Raw genomic sequence first — 20,212 nt, 5'->3', positions numbered from 1 at the left:
GTCTTATAGAGCTGATCAAGCGTGTCAGTAGCATAATACATAAATTACACGTCAACATAAACCCACCAACCGGGACAAGGAAACATGGTGGTATAATTGTTCATAAATCTCATGCTGTAATGTCTTATCCCATGGGTCCATATCCATCCAGAACCTACAATAAAACAATCTTGTCATCCTTTTACTCTATGCCGAATGAGCCCCTCAATCTGCCCAGGAGAGGTATAACCAGCTAGTAGCAAACAACCTGCAACTTTTTTTTTTTTTTTTTGGTTACACGGCTGCCTTTGATTTCATAGCTGTCATATCAGTTGGGTAAAGCAGCTTAAGGCTAAGACCTACGTGTACAAATACTCTGCTGATCCTACTATTATTAATGTGAAAGTTTGTGTGTTTGGATGTTTGTTCCTCAATCACGCAAAAACGGCTGAACGGATTTGGATGATATTTGCCAACAACATGCTCATTATATGGCGTCCCACTGAGCTGCTGAGATGGCGTAACAATCACAGGCACGAGGCGAGGGACAAGTTCAGCGGGAGGCCAGCTTGAGAGCTGCCATCATCGACACCAACAATGCGCTCATTATATGGTGTTCCAGAGAGCTGCTGAGATGCCGGAACAATCACAGGCACGGCCCGCCAACTGTCACACACAGCTATATTCCAGATTTCCATAACAACCCCACTATTTTTATGCACTACACCCGTAGCAGGGCTAGGTATGCTGTGCATATGCATAAATGTAGGGGAGCTGTGTAGGCTGTGTGTATGCAAAGATGTTGCAGAGGTGGGTATGCTGTGCATATACACAGATGTAGCAGAGGTGGGTATGCAGAGATGTACAGAGCTAGGCATGCTGTGCCTATGTAGACATGTAGCAGAGCTGGGTATTCTGTGCCTATGTAGACATGTAGCAGAGCTGGGTATGCTGTGCCTATGTAGACATGTAGCAGAGCTGGGTATGCTGTGCCTATGTAGACATGTAGCAGAGATGTGTATGTAGAGATGTAACAGAGCCTTATCCAGCTAACTGATGGCAGGTTTTTCAATGATATCCATACTGAGATATACATGATGCTTATTCAAACAAAAAATGAAATATATCCATCCAAAGCCAGTTCCTCCTGCTAGTATGTTATAAGGGACTCTACATTTACATCCCCAATACCAAGTGTGACCCAACTAAAGCAATTTATCAAGCCCTTAACTTTAGAATTGGGATGTTAAAAAGTCAGCTTTTTGGGCTTATTCGTGCAGAAATATTGCACATTTTTGTACTTTTATACGGCTCGCTTCAGTTCCTAAAAATGGATATGGATAACCTATTGAGCTCATGTATGTCAGATTTATCAATTGTCACTCCAGTAAGGGGTTGGAGTCTAAATCTGGGGGTGGAAGTGTTCTACTTGGAGATCCACCATATTTATTGTACAGTGAAACCTCTTTGAGATGACCACCAAAAATTGTATGAAAAAGTGGTCTTCTAGAGAGGTGGTCTTCTCAAAGAATATGGCTAGTAAGGAAAGCTGAAAATCTGTGTTTTGGGTAAGGGGGTGGTCTTCAGGAGATCATAATGTACTCCACATTGGCAGCGTAAAATAGACACAAAATCCTTGATTTGTGACTATTTAATGCTACAAAAATAGTCAAGTGCAATTTTTATGTCGGCCTTGTCACTTTTCCAAAAGTCGGCAGAATGACCACTCGCCCCATATGCCACAAGTGTCCTAAATGATGGTAAAATGAACGCCAGCCCTAAGGCATTAGGACGCCAGGAGGATGAGGCTACACTGGCATACAATACGTTGGAGTCTTGATGAATATCCCACCCCCACCATTGCGTGACATAAATCTGGTTAAAATTTTGGCAAAACACCGATTCCAGCAAAACTGTGCAAAGAACAAACTGCCTCCTTACTGATCTGAGGTAAATAGCCATTAGTAGGGCCAATGTTCTCGGAGCAGGAAGCCAAAAATTTATGGTCAAGGCACTCTAAATTCCAAATCCGTGATGACCCATGATGTCCATAGTATAAAATGAGCAAAGTATCCCAGTACTTAGAACCGTGCCGATCACTGCTCTAGTAGATGTCTTGTGTAGGTGACCCTATATTACCTATACATACCCTATAGGGGTATATTTCAAGTATTCGACCAAGGTCTGAAACATCCTTCATAGTGCAGCGATCCTCAGAGCTTTGTCCTTCACTGGATCTTCTTATTCCTCCTTCTTAGTCACTTTCACTCGTCTGAGGTAAATGAGTGGGATCAGGAATGAGATGGCACAGATGGTGAAGCAAGCTTCAGCTCCGATCAGCCAGTACACTGCCAAAGAAATGTATAGACATGTATGAGGGGGAAATAGTCCGCTGCTTCTATGTTACCAACCAAGACTGATCTACAGTCCCAAGAGGGGACAACAAAGCCAAAATCTACCCCTTTATGAGAAAACGCAAGAGTCCTGTTGTCTTCCACTAGCTCCACACATTTTGAAGGCCCTTAGGTTGAATCAACAAGGATACATGGACGTTAAAAAGGCGGCAGGCAGTTCCCTAGTTGGATGCCCCCTTAAAAACCTAAAGCAAAGATGCTACGTAACTTCCACTCTGAGAGACTCGGCCATATAGTATATGTCATGGCTGCTCATTCATTTATGTGGTCATCATGCAGTACTACACTTCTCCCATAGTGGCCACTGCAGTGGAAAAATATGGCAGGCTACGACTCCAGGATCTGATCGCCAGATCAAGTTAAGGAAGATTTGTTGTGTTATGACGGGTGCTTTGCACGAATGTTCAGTGACATAAAATTTAAATTTTTTTTTTTTAAAAAAAAAAAAAAGCTAGGCACCAGGGTGTAGAGATAACAGTTTCACCCAGGCTCAAAGGCCCTTCTTCCACTTGTATTACAAATAGAGATAAGCGAACACTGTTCAGATCAGCCGTTCCGAACAGCACGCTCCCATAGAAATGAATGGAAGCACCTGACACGTACACTTTGCCGGCGGCCGGTCGCCGTGCTAGGTGCTTCCATTCATTTCTATGGGAGCGTGCTGTTCGGAACGGCTGATCTGAACAGTGTTCGCTCATCTCTAAGACACAAAGTAGATGTGGGCCATGTTACACATTTGGCCTTAGAGCCCAGGAGCTTTCTATTATACCTCTGCCTGGGTCATGTACTGCCCTCTCTGGCCTCACATGAAAAAAGTTTTGCCTAGAGTAACATTCCTAACAAGTAGTACAAGGTAACATGGAGTGACCCTAACAACCAATCAATATACTGCTTTAATTTGGGGAGGGGGGGGGGAATGTGATGTAATTTGCTGCTAATGGTAACTAATCTCCAGCGATCAGCTGTAAAGAGGGAACCTCGCAGCAAGTACTCACTTTCTCTGCAGTGCCACCGCAGGTGAAATGAAGTATTACGTGGCACTTATGGAAGTTAACTCTGTCAGCTAAATTCATAGAAGGGCTGTGTCCTCCAGAGACCCCAACAGCAAAGCAAACATCTCTACTAGTGCTACACAACATATGGCACAGGATTGAATAAAACTGATCACCGAGTCCTTCTATCCATGATGGAAGGTGGATGTGGAGCACATTGGGGCGGAGACCTCCCATGAGAGATGGATGTTGTCAAACAGCCATTCGCATGTACCAGATGATTTACTCCTAGGCCGATGTTCGCTTGCTGACTGATCGTTTCCTGTTTTATATTCTCTACAAACGCTCTGAAATCCTGGCGTCGCTCCAGAGTGGACACACCCGGCCCACCAGTGACATGAGAAGAGCACAAGATGTTTCTCCCAACACCAGCACAATCCGGCCGGAATAGAGGTCTAATCTAATCGTCCTGAGCTAAGTATAGTGAGCGGACACTCACGTGTTGCTGATAAGATAGGCCCCACCGCTCTGGCCAGAGCCCCCAGACTCCGAAGGATTCCCATTACTGTCCCCTTCTGACTGGCTGAGCCTGTAGAAAGCAAGAGATATGTTATATCACACAGAGCACAGAAGACTTCACATTAACATCATTCACTTGTCCCTTCCATCTAATGTGCCGTACTAAGGTGTACATATATTATTCTGCTATACAGATGTTCTGGACTGTCACATGTTCTGGCCTCTCGAAACTGGAAAAATGGTGCCATTACTTTTTGACTATGTCAGACCATTGTTATCAACCTCTAGACCACCAGAAATTTCATAGTAATTATATGGTTAAATTATTTATTGTACAGCACTTACGGTATTATTTCACTGTACAGTTGTAGCCAGGCTTAACATGACTTTTAACACTTTATGTACAAAGTTGGTAATCAGTCAACTTTCTTCCATCGTCCTCAATGGCTTTTGTATTGTGAATTGTCAAGGAGAAACGAGTTATCAGATTGCAGTTGAAGATGGCTACATCTATAGGTTGTACTTGGGTTGTGTTATTTAGGCACAGTATTGCAGTATTTATTTAGGTGTTATATAGCACTATTAGTATATTGTGTATAGTTTATTGAATAATGTATATTGATCTGAAAAGAAAGGGCACAGGAACCATCCATCATGCAGGTCGCTACTGAATGTAGTTGGCAGCTTGTTGAAAGGCAGACTAGATTATCTGGTATCCAAGAATGTAACGTGTCATACCGCACCACAGAGGGTTCATATAGCTGAGGTGAATGACTATACAATGGCTTGTGATTTTTAAGAAGACTGAGAAAGGAAGTACAAGATACATAATGTAATGTATGTACATAGTGACTGCCCCAGCAGAATAGTGAGCGCAGCTCTGGGGTATAATACAGGATGTAACTCAGGATCAGTACAGGATAAGTAATGTAATGTATGTACACAGTGACTGCACCAGCAGAATAGTGAGTGCAGCTCTGGAGTATAATGCAGGATGTAACTCAGGATCAGTACAGGATAAGTAATGTAATGTATGTACACAGTGAATGTACCAGCAGGATAGTGAGCGCAGCTCTGGAGTATAATGCAGGATGTAACTCAGGATCAGTACAGGATAAGTAATGTAATGTATGTACACAGTGACTGCACCAGCAGAATAATGAGCGCAGCTCTGGGGTATAATACAGGATGTAACTCAGGATCAGTACAGGATAAGTAATGTAATGTATGTACACAGTGACTGCAACAGCAGAATAGTGAGCGCAGCTCTGGAGTATAATACAGGATGTAACTCAGGATCAGTACAGGATAAGTAATGTAATGTATGTACACAGTGACTGTACCAGCAGAATAGTGAGTGCAGCTCTGGAGTATAATACAGGATATAACTCAGGATCAGTACAGGATAAGTAATGTAATGTATGTACACAGTGACTGCACCAGCAGAATAGTGAGCGCAGCTCTGGGGTATAATACAGGATGTAACTCAGGATCAGTACAGGATAAGTAATGTAATGTATGTACACAGTGACTGCACCAGCAGAATAGTGAGTGCAGCTCTGGAGTATAATACAGGATGTGACTCAGGATCAGTACAGGATAAGTAATGTAATGTATGTACACAGTGACTGCACCAGCAGAATAGTGAGTGCAGCTCTGGAGTATAATACAGGATGTGACTCAGGATCAGTACAGGATAAGTAATGTAATGTATGTACACAGTGACTGCACCAGCAGAATAGTGAGTTGCAGCTCTGGAGTATAATACAGGATGTGACTCAGGATCAGTACAGGATAAGTAATGTAATGTATGTACACAGTGACTGCACCAGCAGAATAGTGAGTGCAGCTCTGGAGTATAATACAGGATGTGACTCAGGATCAGTACAGGATAAGTAATGTAATGTATGTACACAGTGATTGCACCAGCAGAATAGTGAGTTGCAGCTCTGGAGTATAATACAGGATGTAACTTAGGATCAGTACAGGATAAGTAATGTAATGTATGTACACAGTGACTGCACCAGCAGAATAGTGAGTGCAGCTCTGGAGTATAATACAGGATGTGACTCAGGATCAGTACAGGATAAGTAATGTAATGTATGTACATAGTGACTGTACCAGCAGAATAGTGAGTGCAGCTCTGGAGTATAATACAGGATGTAACTCAGGATCAGTACAGGATAAGTAATGTAATGTATGTACACAGTGACTGTACCAGCAGAATAGTGAGCGCAGCTCTGGAGTATAATACAGGATGTAACTCAGGATCAGTACAGGATAAGTAATGTAATGTATGTACACAGTGACTGCACCAGCAGAATAGTGAGTGCAGCTCTGGAGTATAATACAGGATGTAACTCAGGATCAGTACAGGATAAGTAATGTAATGTATGTACACAGTGACTGCACCAGCAGAATAGTGAGTGCAGCTCTGGAGTATAATACAGGATGTAACTCAGGATCAGTACAGGATAAGTAATGTAATGTATGTACACAGTGACTGTACCAGCAGAATAGTGAGTGCAGCTCTGGAGTATAATACAGGATGTAACTCAGGATCAGTACAGGATAAGTAATGTAATGTATGTACACATTAACTGTACCAGCAGAATAGTGAGCGCAGCTCTGGGGTATAATACAGGATGTAACTCAGGATCAGTACAGGATAAGTAATGTAATGTATGTACACAGTGACTGCACCAGCAGAATAGTGAGTGCAGCTCTGGAGTATAATACAGGATGTGACTCAGGATCAGTACAGGATAAGTAATGTAATGTATGTACACAGTGACTGTACCAGCAGAATAGTGAGTTGCAGCTCTGGAGTATAATACAGGATGTAACTCAGGATCAGTACAGGATAAGTAATGTAATGTATGTACACAGTGACTGCACCAGCAGAATAGTGAGTGCAGCTCTGGAGTATAATACAGGATGTGACTCAGGATCAGTACAGGATAAGTAATGTAATGTATGTACACAGTGACTGCACCAGCAGAATAGTGAGTTGCAGCTCTGGAGTATAATACAGGATGTAACTTAGGATCAGTACAGGATAAGTAATGTAATGTATGTACACAGTGACTGCACCAGCAGAATAGTGAGTGCAGCTCTGGAGTATAATACAGGATGTGACTCAGGATCAGTACAGGATAAGTAATGTAATGTATGTACATAGTGACTGTACCAGCAGAATAGTGAGTGCAGCTCTGGAGTATAATACAGGATGTAACTCAGGATCAGTACAGGATAAGTAATGTAATGTATGTACACAGTGACTGTACCAGCAGAATAGTGAGCGCAGCTCTGGAGTATAATACAGGATGTAACTCAGGATCAGTACAGGATAAGTAATGTAATGTATGTACACAGTGACTGCACCAGCAGAATAGTGAGTGCAGCTCTGGAGTATAATACAGGATGTAACTCAGGATCAGTACAGGATAAGTAATGTAATGTATGTACACAGTGACTGCACCAGCAGAATAGTGAGTGCAGCTCTGGAGTATAATACAGGATGTAACTCAGGATCAGTACAGGATAAGTAATGTAATGTATGTACACAGTGACTGTACCAGCAGAATAGTGAGTGCAGCTCTGGAGTATAATACAGGATGTAACTCAGGATCAGTACAGGATAAGTAATGTAATGTATGTACACATTAACTGTACCAGCAGAATAGTGAGCGCAGCTCTGGGGTATAATACAGGATGTAACTCAAGATCAGTACAGGATAAGTAATGTAATGTATGTACACAGTGACTGCACCAGCAGAATAGTGAGTGCAGCTCTGGAGTATAATACAGGATGTAACTCAGGATCAGTACAGGATAAGTAATGTAATGTATGTACACAGTGACTGTACCAGCAGAATAGTGAGTGCAGCTCTGGGGTATAATACAGGATTTAACTCAAGATCAGTACAGGATAAGTAATGTAATGTATGTACACAGTGACTGTACCAGCAGAATAGTGAGTGCAGCTCTGGGGTATAATACAGGATGTAACTCAAGATCAGTACAGGATAAGTAATGTAATGTATGTACACAGTGACTGCACCAGCAGAATAGTGAGTGCAGCTCTGGGGTATAATACAGGATGTAACTCAAGATCAGTACAGGATAAGTAATGTAATGTATGTACACAGTGACTGCACCAGCAGAATAGTGAGTGCAGCTCTGGAGTATAATACAGGATGTAACTCAGGATCCGTACAGGATAAGTAATGTAATGTATGTACACAGTGACTGTACCAGCGGAATAGTGAGTGCAGCTCTGGAGTATAATACAGGATGTAACTCAGGATCAGTACAGGATAAGTAATGTAATGTATGTACACAGTGACTGTACCATCGGAATAGTGAGTGCAGCTCTGGAGTATAATACAGGATGTAACTCAGGATCAGTACAGGATAAGTAATGTATGTACACAGTGACTGTACCAGCAGAATAGTGAGCGCAGCTCTGGGGTATAATACAGGATGTAACTCAAGATCAGTACAGGATAAGTAATGTAATGTATGTACACAGTGACTGTACCATCGGAATAGTGAGTGCAGCTCTGGAGTATAATACAGGATGTAACTCAGGATCAGTACAGGATAAGTAATGTACATTTCAGGAGTAAATTGATGCTTAAAGGTGAATTATTGTGTCTTATGTAAATAGTAGATATAGGTATTAGTGCAAGGGCCATTCCAATAAATCAATATGTGGCACCTTAATCTGAATATAAGATTTTATGGCCTTGTAGACTTTGGTCAGTAACACTATTCAGATATTTCAACATGCACTAAGGTCCAAGCTGGTAAACACAGGGTTACAGACCAAGTAGTATACCAAGTATGAATAGCATAGATATAAAGGTGTATACATACAGTTTTACAGTGTGCAGGCCCATATGGACTCTGCATGCTATCACACTGGTTCCATATACAGTAAAGCTGCCTATATGGACACCCAGACATTTACTAACTGTGCTGCCAAATAATGCAAATATGTAGCACATTTTAGGGCCCTGCAATGTGTATATTAGGATTATGTCATGTGCCTGATAATTCACGATTATTATATGGTATAATACAGAATTCATTACACTACAATGCTGCATTATACAAATCATAGAAAGACAGGCTATGAATAGTGGGAATACAGGAACGCAAAGCAAATGTGCAGTAACGCCGCCTGTCCCTAACAGATGGAGGAGGCACTGGCTGGCAATCCTCTATGAATAGCCCACAGTCTACACTTGGATGATGGATCTGCTGCTTTTAACCCGTTACGTCTGCTTACAACTAGAAGACATTACAGGTAGTCCTTCGGTTATGACTAGAGATGAGTGAGTAGGTGCTTGCTAGTCTGGAGAGCTGGCAGCTTGCTGTTACGAGGCAGCTGACTTTTTCTCATAGGAATGAATTGACCAGCGTTGATTGGCCAGTGTACAGCATTCGGCCAATCAACGCTGGTTCTGCCGGAGGCTCGTCTGTGAGGAGGCGGAGTCTAAAATCGGACCACAATGGAGACTGCTGTGGTCCGATCTTAGACTCCGCCTCCTCACAGACAAGCCTCTGGCAGAACCAGCGTTGATTGGCCGAATGCTGTACACTGGCCAATCAAAACTGGTCAATGCATTCCTATGAGAAAAAGAAAGCTCCCTCATAACAGCAAACTGCCAGCTCTCCCGACTAGCAAGGACGAGCCTGCTGCAGAAGCAGCGCTGATTTGCCACAGGCTCGTCTTTGCTACCTGGGAGAGCTGGCAGCTGCAACAGTACTGCTGTACAGTACGTGATTTAGGGTGCAGCATCTCGGAAACGAGGAAGACTGTACTGTACTGTATATGGTACAGTCTTCCTCGGTTCCCAGCCGCTGCACACTAAATCATGTTGATCCGTTCCTACACCGCATAAGAACGGATCAACGTCGTAAGTCAAGGAATAGCTGTAATCAGAACTAGGGCCAGCGATTACTAGATCATCCTCAAGCCCAATGGGTCAGCAACAAAGGATCCTAAGAGAGCCTCCAACACATGTGAATACGGCCTTACTGGGCCAATAATCATTGACCGGCTATTTCACCAAATTTCATCAGGGAGTGAGTAACACATGACCGCAGGGTCAGACTGCACAGGGTTTGTTTGTAGTCTGTTACCGTGGAGACACATGAGTCTGAATAGGGGCTGTAGACACAAAATGGTAGAAGATTTTTCCTCAAAACTAAAAAGATGTTTAGGTTTTTTGTTTTTTTAAAAAAAAATTCATAGGCACAATTTCAAAAAGTTGCAGATGTATGCATGCCCCTTTAATATGTTTTTAAATATATTTGTATATGTCACTTACCATAGGTTGATACTAGTGAGGATAAACATGGAACCACAATGGCTGCAGCTGGAACAGAAAGGAGAAAGCACATAAAATACAGCGTATATATCACTGGCTTATCTCACATAGCAAGCTTGGTCACGGTCAGGCTAGAATAAAAAATGATGGAGGGGTATGTATTATAAAACCCATATTCTAATACCATCATAGGCAGTGGTGTAACTAAAACCTTGTGGGCCCTGGTGCCATCTTTTATCCGGGGCCCTACCTCTTCCCTACAGAGAATTCTTGATAGTGATGGTTACGAGTGCCAAGGAGTTTGTCAACCTTAGTGTGGTTAGGGGAATCTGGGGGTCTCTTTGGCTTTTGGGCCAGATGGAAGCTGCACTCTCAATACTGATGTTAGTGCTTATGGGCCCCCCTAAGTCTCCTGGGCCTCGGTGTGACTGTATCCTCTGCACCCCCTCAAGTTAGGGGTGCAGATCAATTGGACTAGGTTTGTCTTGATAAGACAACTCCTTGAAGTCGGGTGCCATGTTTGACAAAGCATACATAGCTCAGCCACCTTCACACCTACAGGCCTCAACTTTAGTTGGGCAAATGTCAGTCTATAATTGGGCTTAATGGCCAAAGAGTAAATTGCAGGATTTCGTACATATTTCAAAAATATCAAACATTCTTTACAAATATGTTTACTATAAAAATTTGGTTTCCAAAATAGATAATTTCCTTATGACACATTCCCTTCAAAGCCTGCCCTCAGACCACCCTGGGCCTGCCTCTTTGGGACAATGTTTAGTAAACCACAGACTCTTTGGAGTTGGAACATGTCCGAATTTGCCAGGGCTGTTTCTGAACAGGTTTATCGTATGAACAAGACGGATTTATAGCCTCTTAAACTTAAAGGGGTCTTCCGGGGACTTATTTTTTTTTTATACTTAGTTCCTTCGGTGGGATGGGTCTGACATCAGCTCACGTGATTGTAACCAGCACCTGTTTCGCTCTTCTCTGTGTCCAATAGTATTACATGTATACAGGGGCTGACTTTACTATTACAATAAAGGAGTCTTCCAGCCCCCATATATACGTTAACACCAATGAACCCTGAGGGGAGGGAGTAGGTGAAGGATGTCAGGTCCTGGTTCTGAATACAATAAGGAACCGACCTGGACATTCAAACGCAACCTCAAAAAACAAACAAAAAAAAAAACGCCCTCGTAAAATCCCTTTAACAAACCCCTTTAACATTGAAGGTTCTTCTTAAATGGCAGCAAGCAGAGATCTTGAAAACCACAAAAAAAATTACAAAGAGTCATAACTTGATCATACAATATGCAGCCTGTGTTTGCTACCCTTTGGTTATTTATTATACAGATTCCGGTTCATAAAGATACCGAGCAACAAATCCTGTATATGACATAAATCTCTGTGCAATGACCTATATTGACTTCTACAGGATTTCCTGCTCATAAAATGAGGTCAAAACAATGAATGCTATAATGTAATGTAAGTACAGCTAACACTGCCCCCTACTGGTGCTGGAGTGCAATTCCCTTCCAATAGACTATCCAGGACGTCAGTACCGTGCAGAATTCCTGCCTCGCTCTGCTTTGTGTTTGTTTGATGCGCTAATAAATGGTTTCAGGGGAACTGCGGGAAGATTACTGCTATAAAACCGGCACAAAGACAGCGAAAGACTCCCAGAGAGCGGCTTTGTCATCAGTTTTATATTAGCAGAGTGGGGCGTACACAAGTGGCCCCAATCCAAGCCCTGTGCTAGCTGAACAAATGCTGTGTTAAGTGAGGCCCCGGATCGGGATCCAATATTACTGAGGGGGGCACCTTATACCTACTAAAAGCAGAGAAGGCGGAGGACCCCCATAATTACACACCTGCGGATATGTATTATATAGGGTGAGGGGCGAGGGAGAGAAAATGGATTTATTTCTGTCTGATGTGAAATTTGTATAAACAAGAAGAAAATAGTAACCCTAAACTTACCGATAATGAGCGCGTCACTAAACGGAAGTAAGAGCTAAAAACGGAAGCCAGAAATCCGCAAGCTATATCTTAGGCTCTATTCAGATCACGTTTTGAACATCCGATTAACATAGGGAGACAACAGATGTAAAAAATGGATGCAAACGGATGACTGTTTACATAGACATCAATGTGAGAAGAAACAAACAATGGACCCGTTGCTGTCCATTTTTAGGACGGACGCGTTTTTGATGCTCATCCATTTGCATGTGATCTGAAAGCCACGGGCAACCAGCCGCGATTCCTCAAGTAAACTCGAGACGCAAAGACCTAAAGCTTAGATTCTCAGCCTATGATAGGCGCACCCCTGGCTATGTCACCATACAGGTTACCGGGTCATTTATTGGAGTAAGAGGTACTTTAGTCCAAAAAAACTTGAATGTTTGGCCCTAGAGGATATGAAAATCTTGTATTTCCTTCTATTTTATAATATCATACAGCCTATACAGCCGTACAGCTCAGAGAAGGCAACGCAGAAGGAACACGAGTCTTCTCATAACTTACCAAAAGAATAGAGGAGGAGTCCGCAGCCCAGCATGGTCAGGCCGCTCGCCCATCCTATCAGCAGGAAAGCTGGAATGAGGAGAAGAATGGCCTGCGGAGAAGAGGAGACGCCGTGTATAATGCAAGGTGTAGATCGGATATTAATATACAGAACACGGAAATATTATTAGAAAACTTCTCAATTCTGCATCCTGTAGTAAAAAATTTTTTTGCAAAACTTATGTCTCCAGATGTTTCATCATTTCAGTAATATATCTGAAGTTTTATAGGCGCCCCTTATATAGGTCACTTAAAGGGGTTTTTCATACAAATGATTTTGACAACATTAGTCATTAATATCAGTTAGGTGACAACCAGGACCGCCACCGATCAGTAGGCCCCTATACAGATAGCTCAGTTCTCTGTGTAGTGGCCATGCTGAGTTACTGCAGGTCATCTCCTATATATATATATGTGAATGGGACCTGACCTGCATTAACCCTTTCGCTGCCAGGCACGTACACTGTACGTGCTCCCAAGGTGGCACTTCAGTAGCGGAGGACGTAGTTACTATGTCCTCCCTACTAATGCCCATATCTCTGGACTGCATCAACATATCTTGATGCTTTAAAATGCATTTTAAAGAAGAGACTCTCATCTTTAAAATGTTACCAGGGACTTGATGATTTTACTTACAGTCTTGGAACGATTCACTGTTGAAAACACTATTTGGCATTGAGATCCAACTGCAGATCTCAATTCCCGACAGCGTTTTAACAGTGAATTTTCTCCAAAACTGTACATCCAATCATCGAGATCTTGATATCATTTTAAAGATGAGATTCTCCTCTTTAAAATGCAATTGAAAGCATCAAGATATGTTGATGCAGTCCAAAGATATAGAGCTCCAAAGTGTCCCCCCCACCCCTGCTGTCTAAGCAAGCAATTTGCGATCTATAACAGGAAAGGGAGAGGGACAGGGAGCAGCCTAGCAGAGAGAGAGAGACAGAGAAACGATCTGACTCTCTGCATAACTTGTATGTGACAGCAGGAGGGGGGTGGCAGGGACTCTATTGTCCCTATTAACCCTTCTCCTGCCAATCAGAGCGTATACTATACATTTGTCTCTGATTGTCACATACAGTTATAATGTAATTCCCCCCTGAGCTTTACTAGTGGGGTATTCTTATGTTATACCCCTTGAACATAACCAGGAAGTTTGTTGGCACTGTGACCCAGACGTTTACCATTGTCCAGGTCGCAGAGCCAAAAAAAAAAAGTCGCACCAAACACTTACACAACATATACATAAAGTCGCAAATAAAGTTTACATTTCACCCAATCCCTGTCCTGTCTATACCTGAGCTCTCTACAGTAAAATACGTCTCTAGTGATATCCGTTACACACTAAAATAATAGTAATAACGATTATCACTAGAGATGAACGTATAGATTGCTAAAATTATTATAGGGGGATGGAAAATAACATTTTTATGTAAAGTCCTATTTAATTTGCATGCACAAAATGGGATGGCGCATTTCTGCGATTTTGGCGATTCTTTAACACCCGCCCCTGTAAATATATACATGTGTGGTATGTATGAACTCCTCACATATTGCAGTTTTTTGGAAAGTACATTATATTTGCAGAAAGGGATTTCTTGAGCCGCACTTTAGTGGCAAATTTGAATTTTTGCGCAATTTTTGCTAGCAATCTCTGTTTGCGGCAAAGTTGAATGAAGGTGGTTGTATATATAAACTATTAAATTGTGTTTTTATATACGGTATGCTGTGTAATCTGAAAAAAGTTAGATTTTGGTATCACAGTCACAGTTTGGTAGGTGCAGTATAGCTTTTTAACATATTAGTGAATAACAGCAAAATGCTGCTTGTCTTCTGTATTCGTGTTTTTGGGAGTCCGAGCTCTTGTTGTAGTTGATGTTTGCGGTACATATAGTATATATACACATTGCATACACCATAAGCTATTATTTTAAAAGTATTTTGTATATGAATCTGAGATTGAACATGAGTTTTAGGTGCAAATATGTGTTTTAGCGTATTTTTTCAAAAAATTATTTGTGTTGGTCGCAAAGTTGCATGAAGGTGGATGTGGCTATCGATGACCCATTAAGACATTTGTAATCTTCAGGTTGTCTACTTTCAAAAAATATATAGGGTTTAGGGGTTCACTTACTTTTCATGGTGTGTAATCCCTACATTTTATAGGATGATACTTTTTTAACATTTCCAGCTTCAAAGCAGATTTTTGTTCCTTCCAGTTCTAGCGATTTTCTGAAGACACGTGCATGCGGGTGCAAGCCATAGTGATATGTATGAACTCTGCACATGTTGAACTCTTATTTTTAGGAGGTTTGGTGCATTTAATTTATTGTTTGGTTTCTGCTTTTAACAACTAATATACATTTATTTGCATTTTTTCATAAAACATTCACTTTAAATCAAAATTGCATGAAGGTGCCTGTTCGTATACAGTACCAAGTGGCATTCTGACAATGCTGCAGGTGTCTACTTTAAGAAAATATATAGGTATGGGGGGGGGTTGGATGCTTTTTTAATGTTGCAATTTAGGTTTGATTTGTCCATCTCAAAACTGTGAAAATTGCTCTGGCTACTGGAGGTGCAAAATTTCCAGAGACCCTTGGCAGCGAAAAGGTTAACTCAGAATGACTGTAAGGGCTAGTTCACACGGAGTAAAATGGTCCGTGTCAGAATCCGGACCAAAATGTGCCTGCCGCGTCTAGCCACAACTGTCGCGACTTTCCGCTCCAGATTAGGCCCAAATGAATGGGCCTGGTCGGGAGGGAGGTGTAGCGAGAAGGATATCCATAGCTGAATCAGCCGCGGAGTCCGCCTGAAGAAAGGGCAGCTCAAAATGACCGGCTCCCATTGATTTCAATGGGAGGCGTTTTTCTTGAGCCAGATTCTGTTGCGGATTCCGCGTCAAAATCCATCCCATTTGACTTTGTGTGCACTAGCCCTTATAGCTATCTGCTTTAAGCTCTGTTCTTCCTATAGCGGCTTATATAACCTATTCCAGAAACTCCAAAAAAATGGAGCCTTCCACTGTTAAGATTCTTTGGGAAATCTACCACACTAAAGGTGTCCATATACCGTATATTGATGTCCCTGATTTCACAGATGTGTATGAGGATGTCCCTCAATCACACACATGCAATACAGAAGGGTCAGGCTGATGGATTTCAACATGCTTGATCCTTTTTATCTCCAGATGGAACTGTGAGGTTGGTAAGGGAGATAAGTTGCCACAAGGGGTGTCTGGCAGCAATTTCATCACCTCTAGTATACTTCTATAGGTGCCCTATTACAATACTATATGGCCATGGGCAAGAGGCCTTAAGATATTTGTGAGATCTCTGATTCTACCACCTCTGCACCCCTTTATCATACAAGTGTTAGAGGGAAAAGAGATTTGGGATACGGTTTGAAGGGGTCTTCACACTGTCATAGTGATCTGGAAATAAAGTCACCAGTGACCACAGTGTTCCCTGTGTGTTACAGATGGCCATTGGTAAAGTATGAGAATCCCATCAAACAGCTCCTTCTATCACAGTTTCCAATATGTATAATATAGAACACGGCTAATTTACAGGTTTGGGATGGAACTAAGCTTTCTCTATGTGCTAGATGACTGTATGCCGATGAATTACTATGTCCATCATCTATCATTACGCCCATGCCTTAAAGACATAGCAGTGTAGTTATGGGCTGTTTGCAATGAGGTTTTTTCTCCTCTCTGAACCACAGGTTATTGGTGGATGTTTAGCGGAGCCCCTGGGGAATACTGGCATCATCATCATCATCCTCGCAGCATGACGTTATTACATAGTTACCCGCTTGACAGCTTTCACTTCATTTCCTGGTTTGATTCTCCGAGCGTATCCACCCTGGATCACAGCCATGGTAATTCCAATGAAGAAAAACATCTTCCCCTGCTGCATGCTGCCAGAGAAAATCAAATAGTGCAGGTTATGAGGCTAGCTTCACAGCCGGGAACATTTACAGTGCGCTCCATAGTGTCAGCCAGTGTTTATCCTCCATCCAATCACTACCAGATGTTCCCTGGACAACCCAAAATCTCCACCCAAGGCAGTCTGTTTATATAATTATTAGGCCTCCATGATTGTTGTGAGGTTAGCTCTCACTGAGGTTGTCACCCAGCTTTTCCTGACCTGAATGTGCAACATTGGACACTTAGTGTCTGAGGCATCAGGGCCGGGTGTAACTCCAGCCTTAGAGAAGTAGGGCCTCCATCTTCCTGGGCAGAGGACAAGGATAAACTCATGTTCCCTGCCAAACCTCTGCCCTCTTGGGTGCCGCCTAAGACTAGGTCTCAGCTTAACTACTAAATGGGGAAGCTCTGGCTCAAGAGAATGTAAAAATTGTAGTCACAGCTAGGCCTAGATGCCCCGGGAAATCTAAGGGTCCCTTCTGTAGACACCAGTATTATGAATGGCATATAGAAGGTGGGGACCCTGTTACACATTTTACACAGGAGCTTCTAGTTACGCTTCTGTCTGACCCTAACAATCAGCTGGTTCCTAAGCCCAGACGGCAGACTCTGCATTGGCCTGAGGAAGACGCCGATTCGGGGTGTCGAATCGCGTAGCCACCTCTTGTCTATTTGGAACCAATAAACAATTAATTTAATTTTTGATTCCTTTTGGCTCCCAACACATCCAGTTTTTTTTTTAACCTTTCCTTTGCTGTTTTCACCACCTAAATGGTGGGTGTCTGTGCAGGAGCGGATATTGTATTCTGACCTCATCCTCATAGAGGTTCTTCACACGGACGCCGGGTATTTCTGCTTTTTATCTGAATACGTTTCATGTTATAGTCCCAGGCGGGCGTAGATTTCAGGTACAACTTCTGCCGTGTCCTGGGCTGCCTATATTTCCATCCTGCTCTACCCACTTTTTTCACCTATTTTTGTGGGTAAACTGCTGGAAAACTGGTGTGCCTTTTTGTAGTCCATTCCCTCATTATCTAAGTAGTCACAAAACTTGGAAATGCATTGCAAGTTATCCATAAGTGATAAGTAGAAGGTTCTAACCACCATGACAGCATCTATAACGTTGACCTCACATACCGTAGGATAATCCAAATAATCTATATCGCCATGTAAAGTTCATTCATGTAAAATGATAGTCATGCAAACACATCCAAACCCCCTCTCCCTACTTCTGCACAAGAGCAGCAGATATTGAAGGGTTAACGATAGAAATGTAGTGAGATGTTGTGGACAGCGCAGCGTCCTCGGCATGTTTTGTGACATGTAATCCCACCTCATTCACTTTAAATAGAATCTGAGGAATAAGCTGACAGCAGAGCAGTTTCTGCTAATCCTGCATAAAACAGAGCAGCAAATTCATGCAAATCCAGACAAGAGCTTGGGGTGACATTCCAGGAATATTACAGCTTGTCTGCCGCAGGGCACGCTGGACACGGAGGGACAGGTCCTATGTAGATCCCCTTCATTACTTATCTCATTATGCATCCATACTCACAAAGGTAGCAAGGTGGTGAGGACCTGTGCTGAACCCCCTCTATAAGTCTACTATAAGGTGGCAAGGATGCACGGAAGGGGTTAAACCATTGTCCCAACTGCACCTGTAGCTGTAATGAAGAGTGCAGTGGTGGCAGAGTTAGTGCACCACAACTTGGCGTAATATGGTTTGTTTGTTGCATGTTATTATGTACTTGCACTATATTGTACGATGTGTTGTCATTGTTGCAGGACACCCCTTGTTCAGTGTCTGGATCATGTGGTGACTCCTTAGAGGTAGAATGTAGTTGCGCCTGTGAGTTACACCATTGGAGAATTTGTTTGCTCCATGATGTGACTCACTCAGGTATTGCCCAGGTTACCCTGAGCAGGAATGGCTCCCTATTTTAGGGCCTCTTCCTGTGCTCTTGTGAGCGCCGACTTGGAGGATAGCTTGGGGCAAACCCAGCTTGAGAGTGTATTGGTCAGTTTGCAAAAGGCATTGTGGTCTCTTGGTCATGAGAACACTATCTGGTTCTATTAACCGGACAACCTAGGATATTTGTGGGTAAGAAGACAGGTTCTTGGGTGATGAGAAGTGCATTCCCCACATCAGAGGCATGCTGCAATCTTATGCACCAGTCCTAACTACAACGGTTACTTTCAACCCATCATCTGTTGTTCCACTGAAGAACTACAGTCTTTGTATTTCCAGCATCGACCTCAGTAAAGAGAACTTCAGTGAGGAGCAAAGTGTCCTTCATCACCAGTGGGTGGCTTCAGGTGACCTGCTGGGGTTGGTGGCTACACGGCAATCCATTGGTCATGGAGGACTGAGTTACCGGCTGGCACAACCACTGTCCTGGCACTCATGAGCCATCTGATCACACTACAAACAAGACTGTAGCAGTCTCAGACTGAGCTTCTTTGGGCCTGCCAGAAAAAATGATTGTGGGGCCCACTTTCCAAAACTCCCTATAAAATAATAGACCATGGTGCATTTCAAATTTGGGAGTCTTCTACTGGACTATTATTGTGTTGGAGCCTGAGCCCACAGAAGGATCCGCTGCAACTCTGGTGGGCAGGTCCAACACACTAAACAAACAATAAAGGTAAGTTCAGACAGGGTTTTTTGGTCCGGAACCTGAGGCGGAGGCCTCCTCAGGTTCCGGACCAAAAACTGGGTAGCCACGACTGAAAGCTGGTGCACTGCACAGGCATCTAGCCACGCACTCCGCTCTGGATTAGGCCTAATGAATGGGCCTAGTTGGGAGGGAGTGTCTTCAGGTCGAATCGCAAGGTGAAATAGCCTGAAGAATGAGCACCTCGCTTCTCTTTGCTCCTGGAAAAAAAGACCTGACCGGTTTCCATTGTTTTCAATAGGAGACGTCTTTTTGGTCAGGATTTTGAGGCGGATACGGCCTCAAAATCCTGACCAAAAAACTCCGTGTGATCTTACCCTCAGGGCTCCTCTCCCAAGTGGTAAGTGGTTGCACGAGTGGGGCTCCATTTTAATCTCCCTGACCTTGATGTCCACCACTGGTGTCAATGTTGGACCTTTTCGGCTATGAGCAACATCTTTTCACTATTTAGTGACAGGATTTGGAATGACTGCCCTTGTAGGCCCTTGGACAAAATACACTCATCTGTTCTTGATACAAGACAAACAGAAATTCACTCAGGTGCTGTTTAATTCCACTATACAGGGTCCAAATACTAGCGCCACACACCGCCCAGATAATATCATCAAACAGGATCCAGAATATGACCATCAAAACAGTCATACTGCCATACTACCATATACCACAGCCCAAATAATGTCACCATGTGCAAATAATAGCGCCATAGCAGACCCACCAGCACAGGCAGTTTCTGGTGCACCATTCTTCCATAGTAGTTATTTGCTGTAATAGAGGAAGGTTATGGATGGGGCAC

At 42.9% G+C, this 20,212-nt stretch overlaps 1 protein-coding gene across 1 annotated transcript in view; it reads right to left on the bottom strand.

The window, feature by feature from the left end:
* Positions 1-2,179: 2,179 nt before the first annotated feature.
* SLC75A1 (solute carrier family 75 member 1) overlaps positions 2,180-20,212 on the bottom strand; it is a 38,411-nt gene continuing 20,378 nt past the window's right edge. Inside the window, exons 9-13 of the mRNA XM_075261102.1 lie at positions 16,626-16,734; positions 12,772-12,862; positions 10,246-10,293; positions 3,885-3,974; positions 2,180-2,327 (exon numbers count right to left, since the gene is read on the bottom strand). Coding sequence (XP_075117203.1) covers positions 2,221-2,327; positions 3,885-3,974; positions 10,246-10,293; positions 12,772-12,862; positions 16,626-16,734 — 445 coding nt within the window. The 3' untranslated portion in view covers positions 2,180-2,220. The remainder of the gene's footprint in view (positions 2,328-3,884; positions 3,975-10,245; positions 10,294-12,771; positions 12,863-16,625; positions 16,735-20,212) is intronic.

Source organism: Leptodactylus fuscus, chromosome 1 (genome assembly GCF_031893055.1).
Source record: "Leptodactylus fuscus isolate aLepFus1 chromosome 1, aLepFus1.hap2, whole genome shotgun sequence".
Classification (NCBI taxonomy): Eukaryota; Metazoa; Chordata; class Amphibia; order Anura; family Leptodactylidae; genus Leptodactylus; species Leptodactylus fuscus.
Note: the sequence above shows the minus strand (reverse complement) of the source record. Positions and strands in the feature narration are given on the sequence as shown.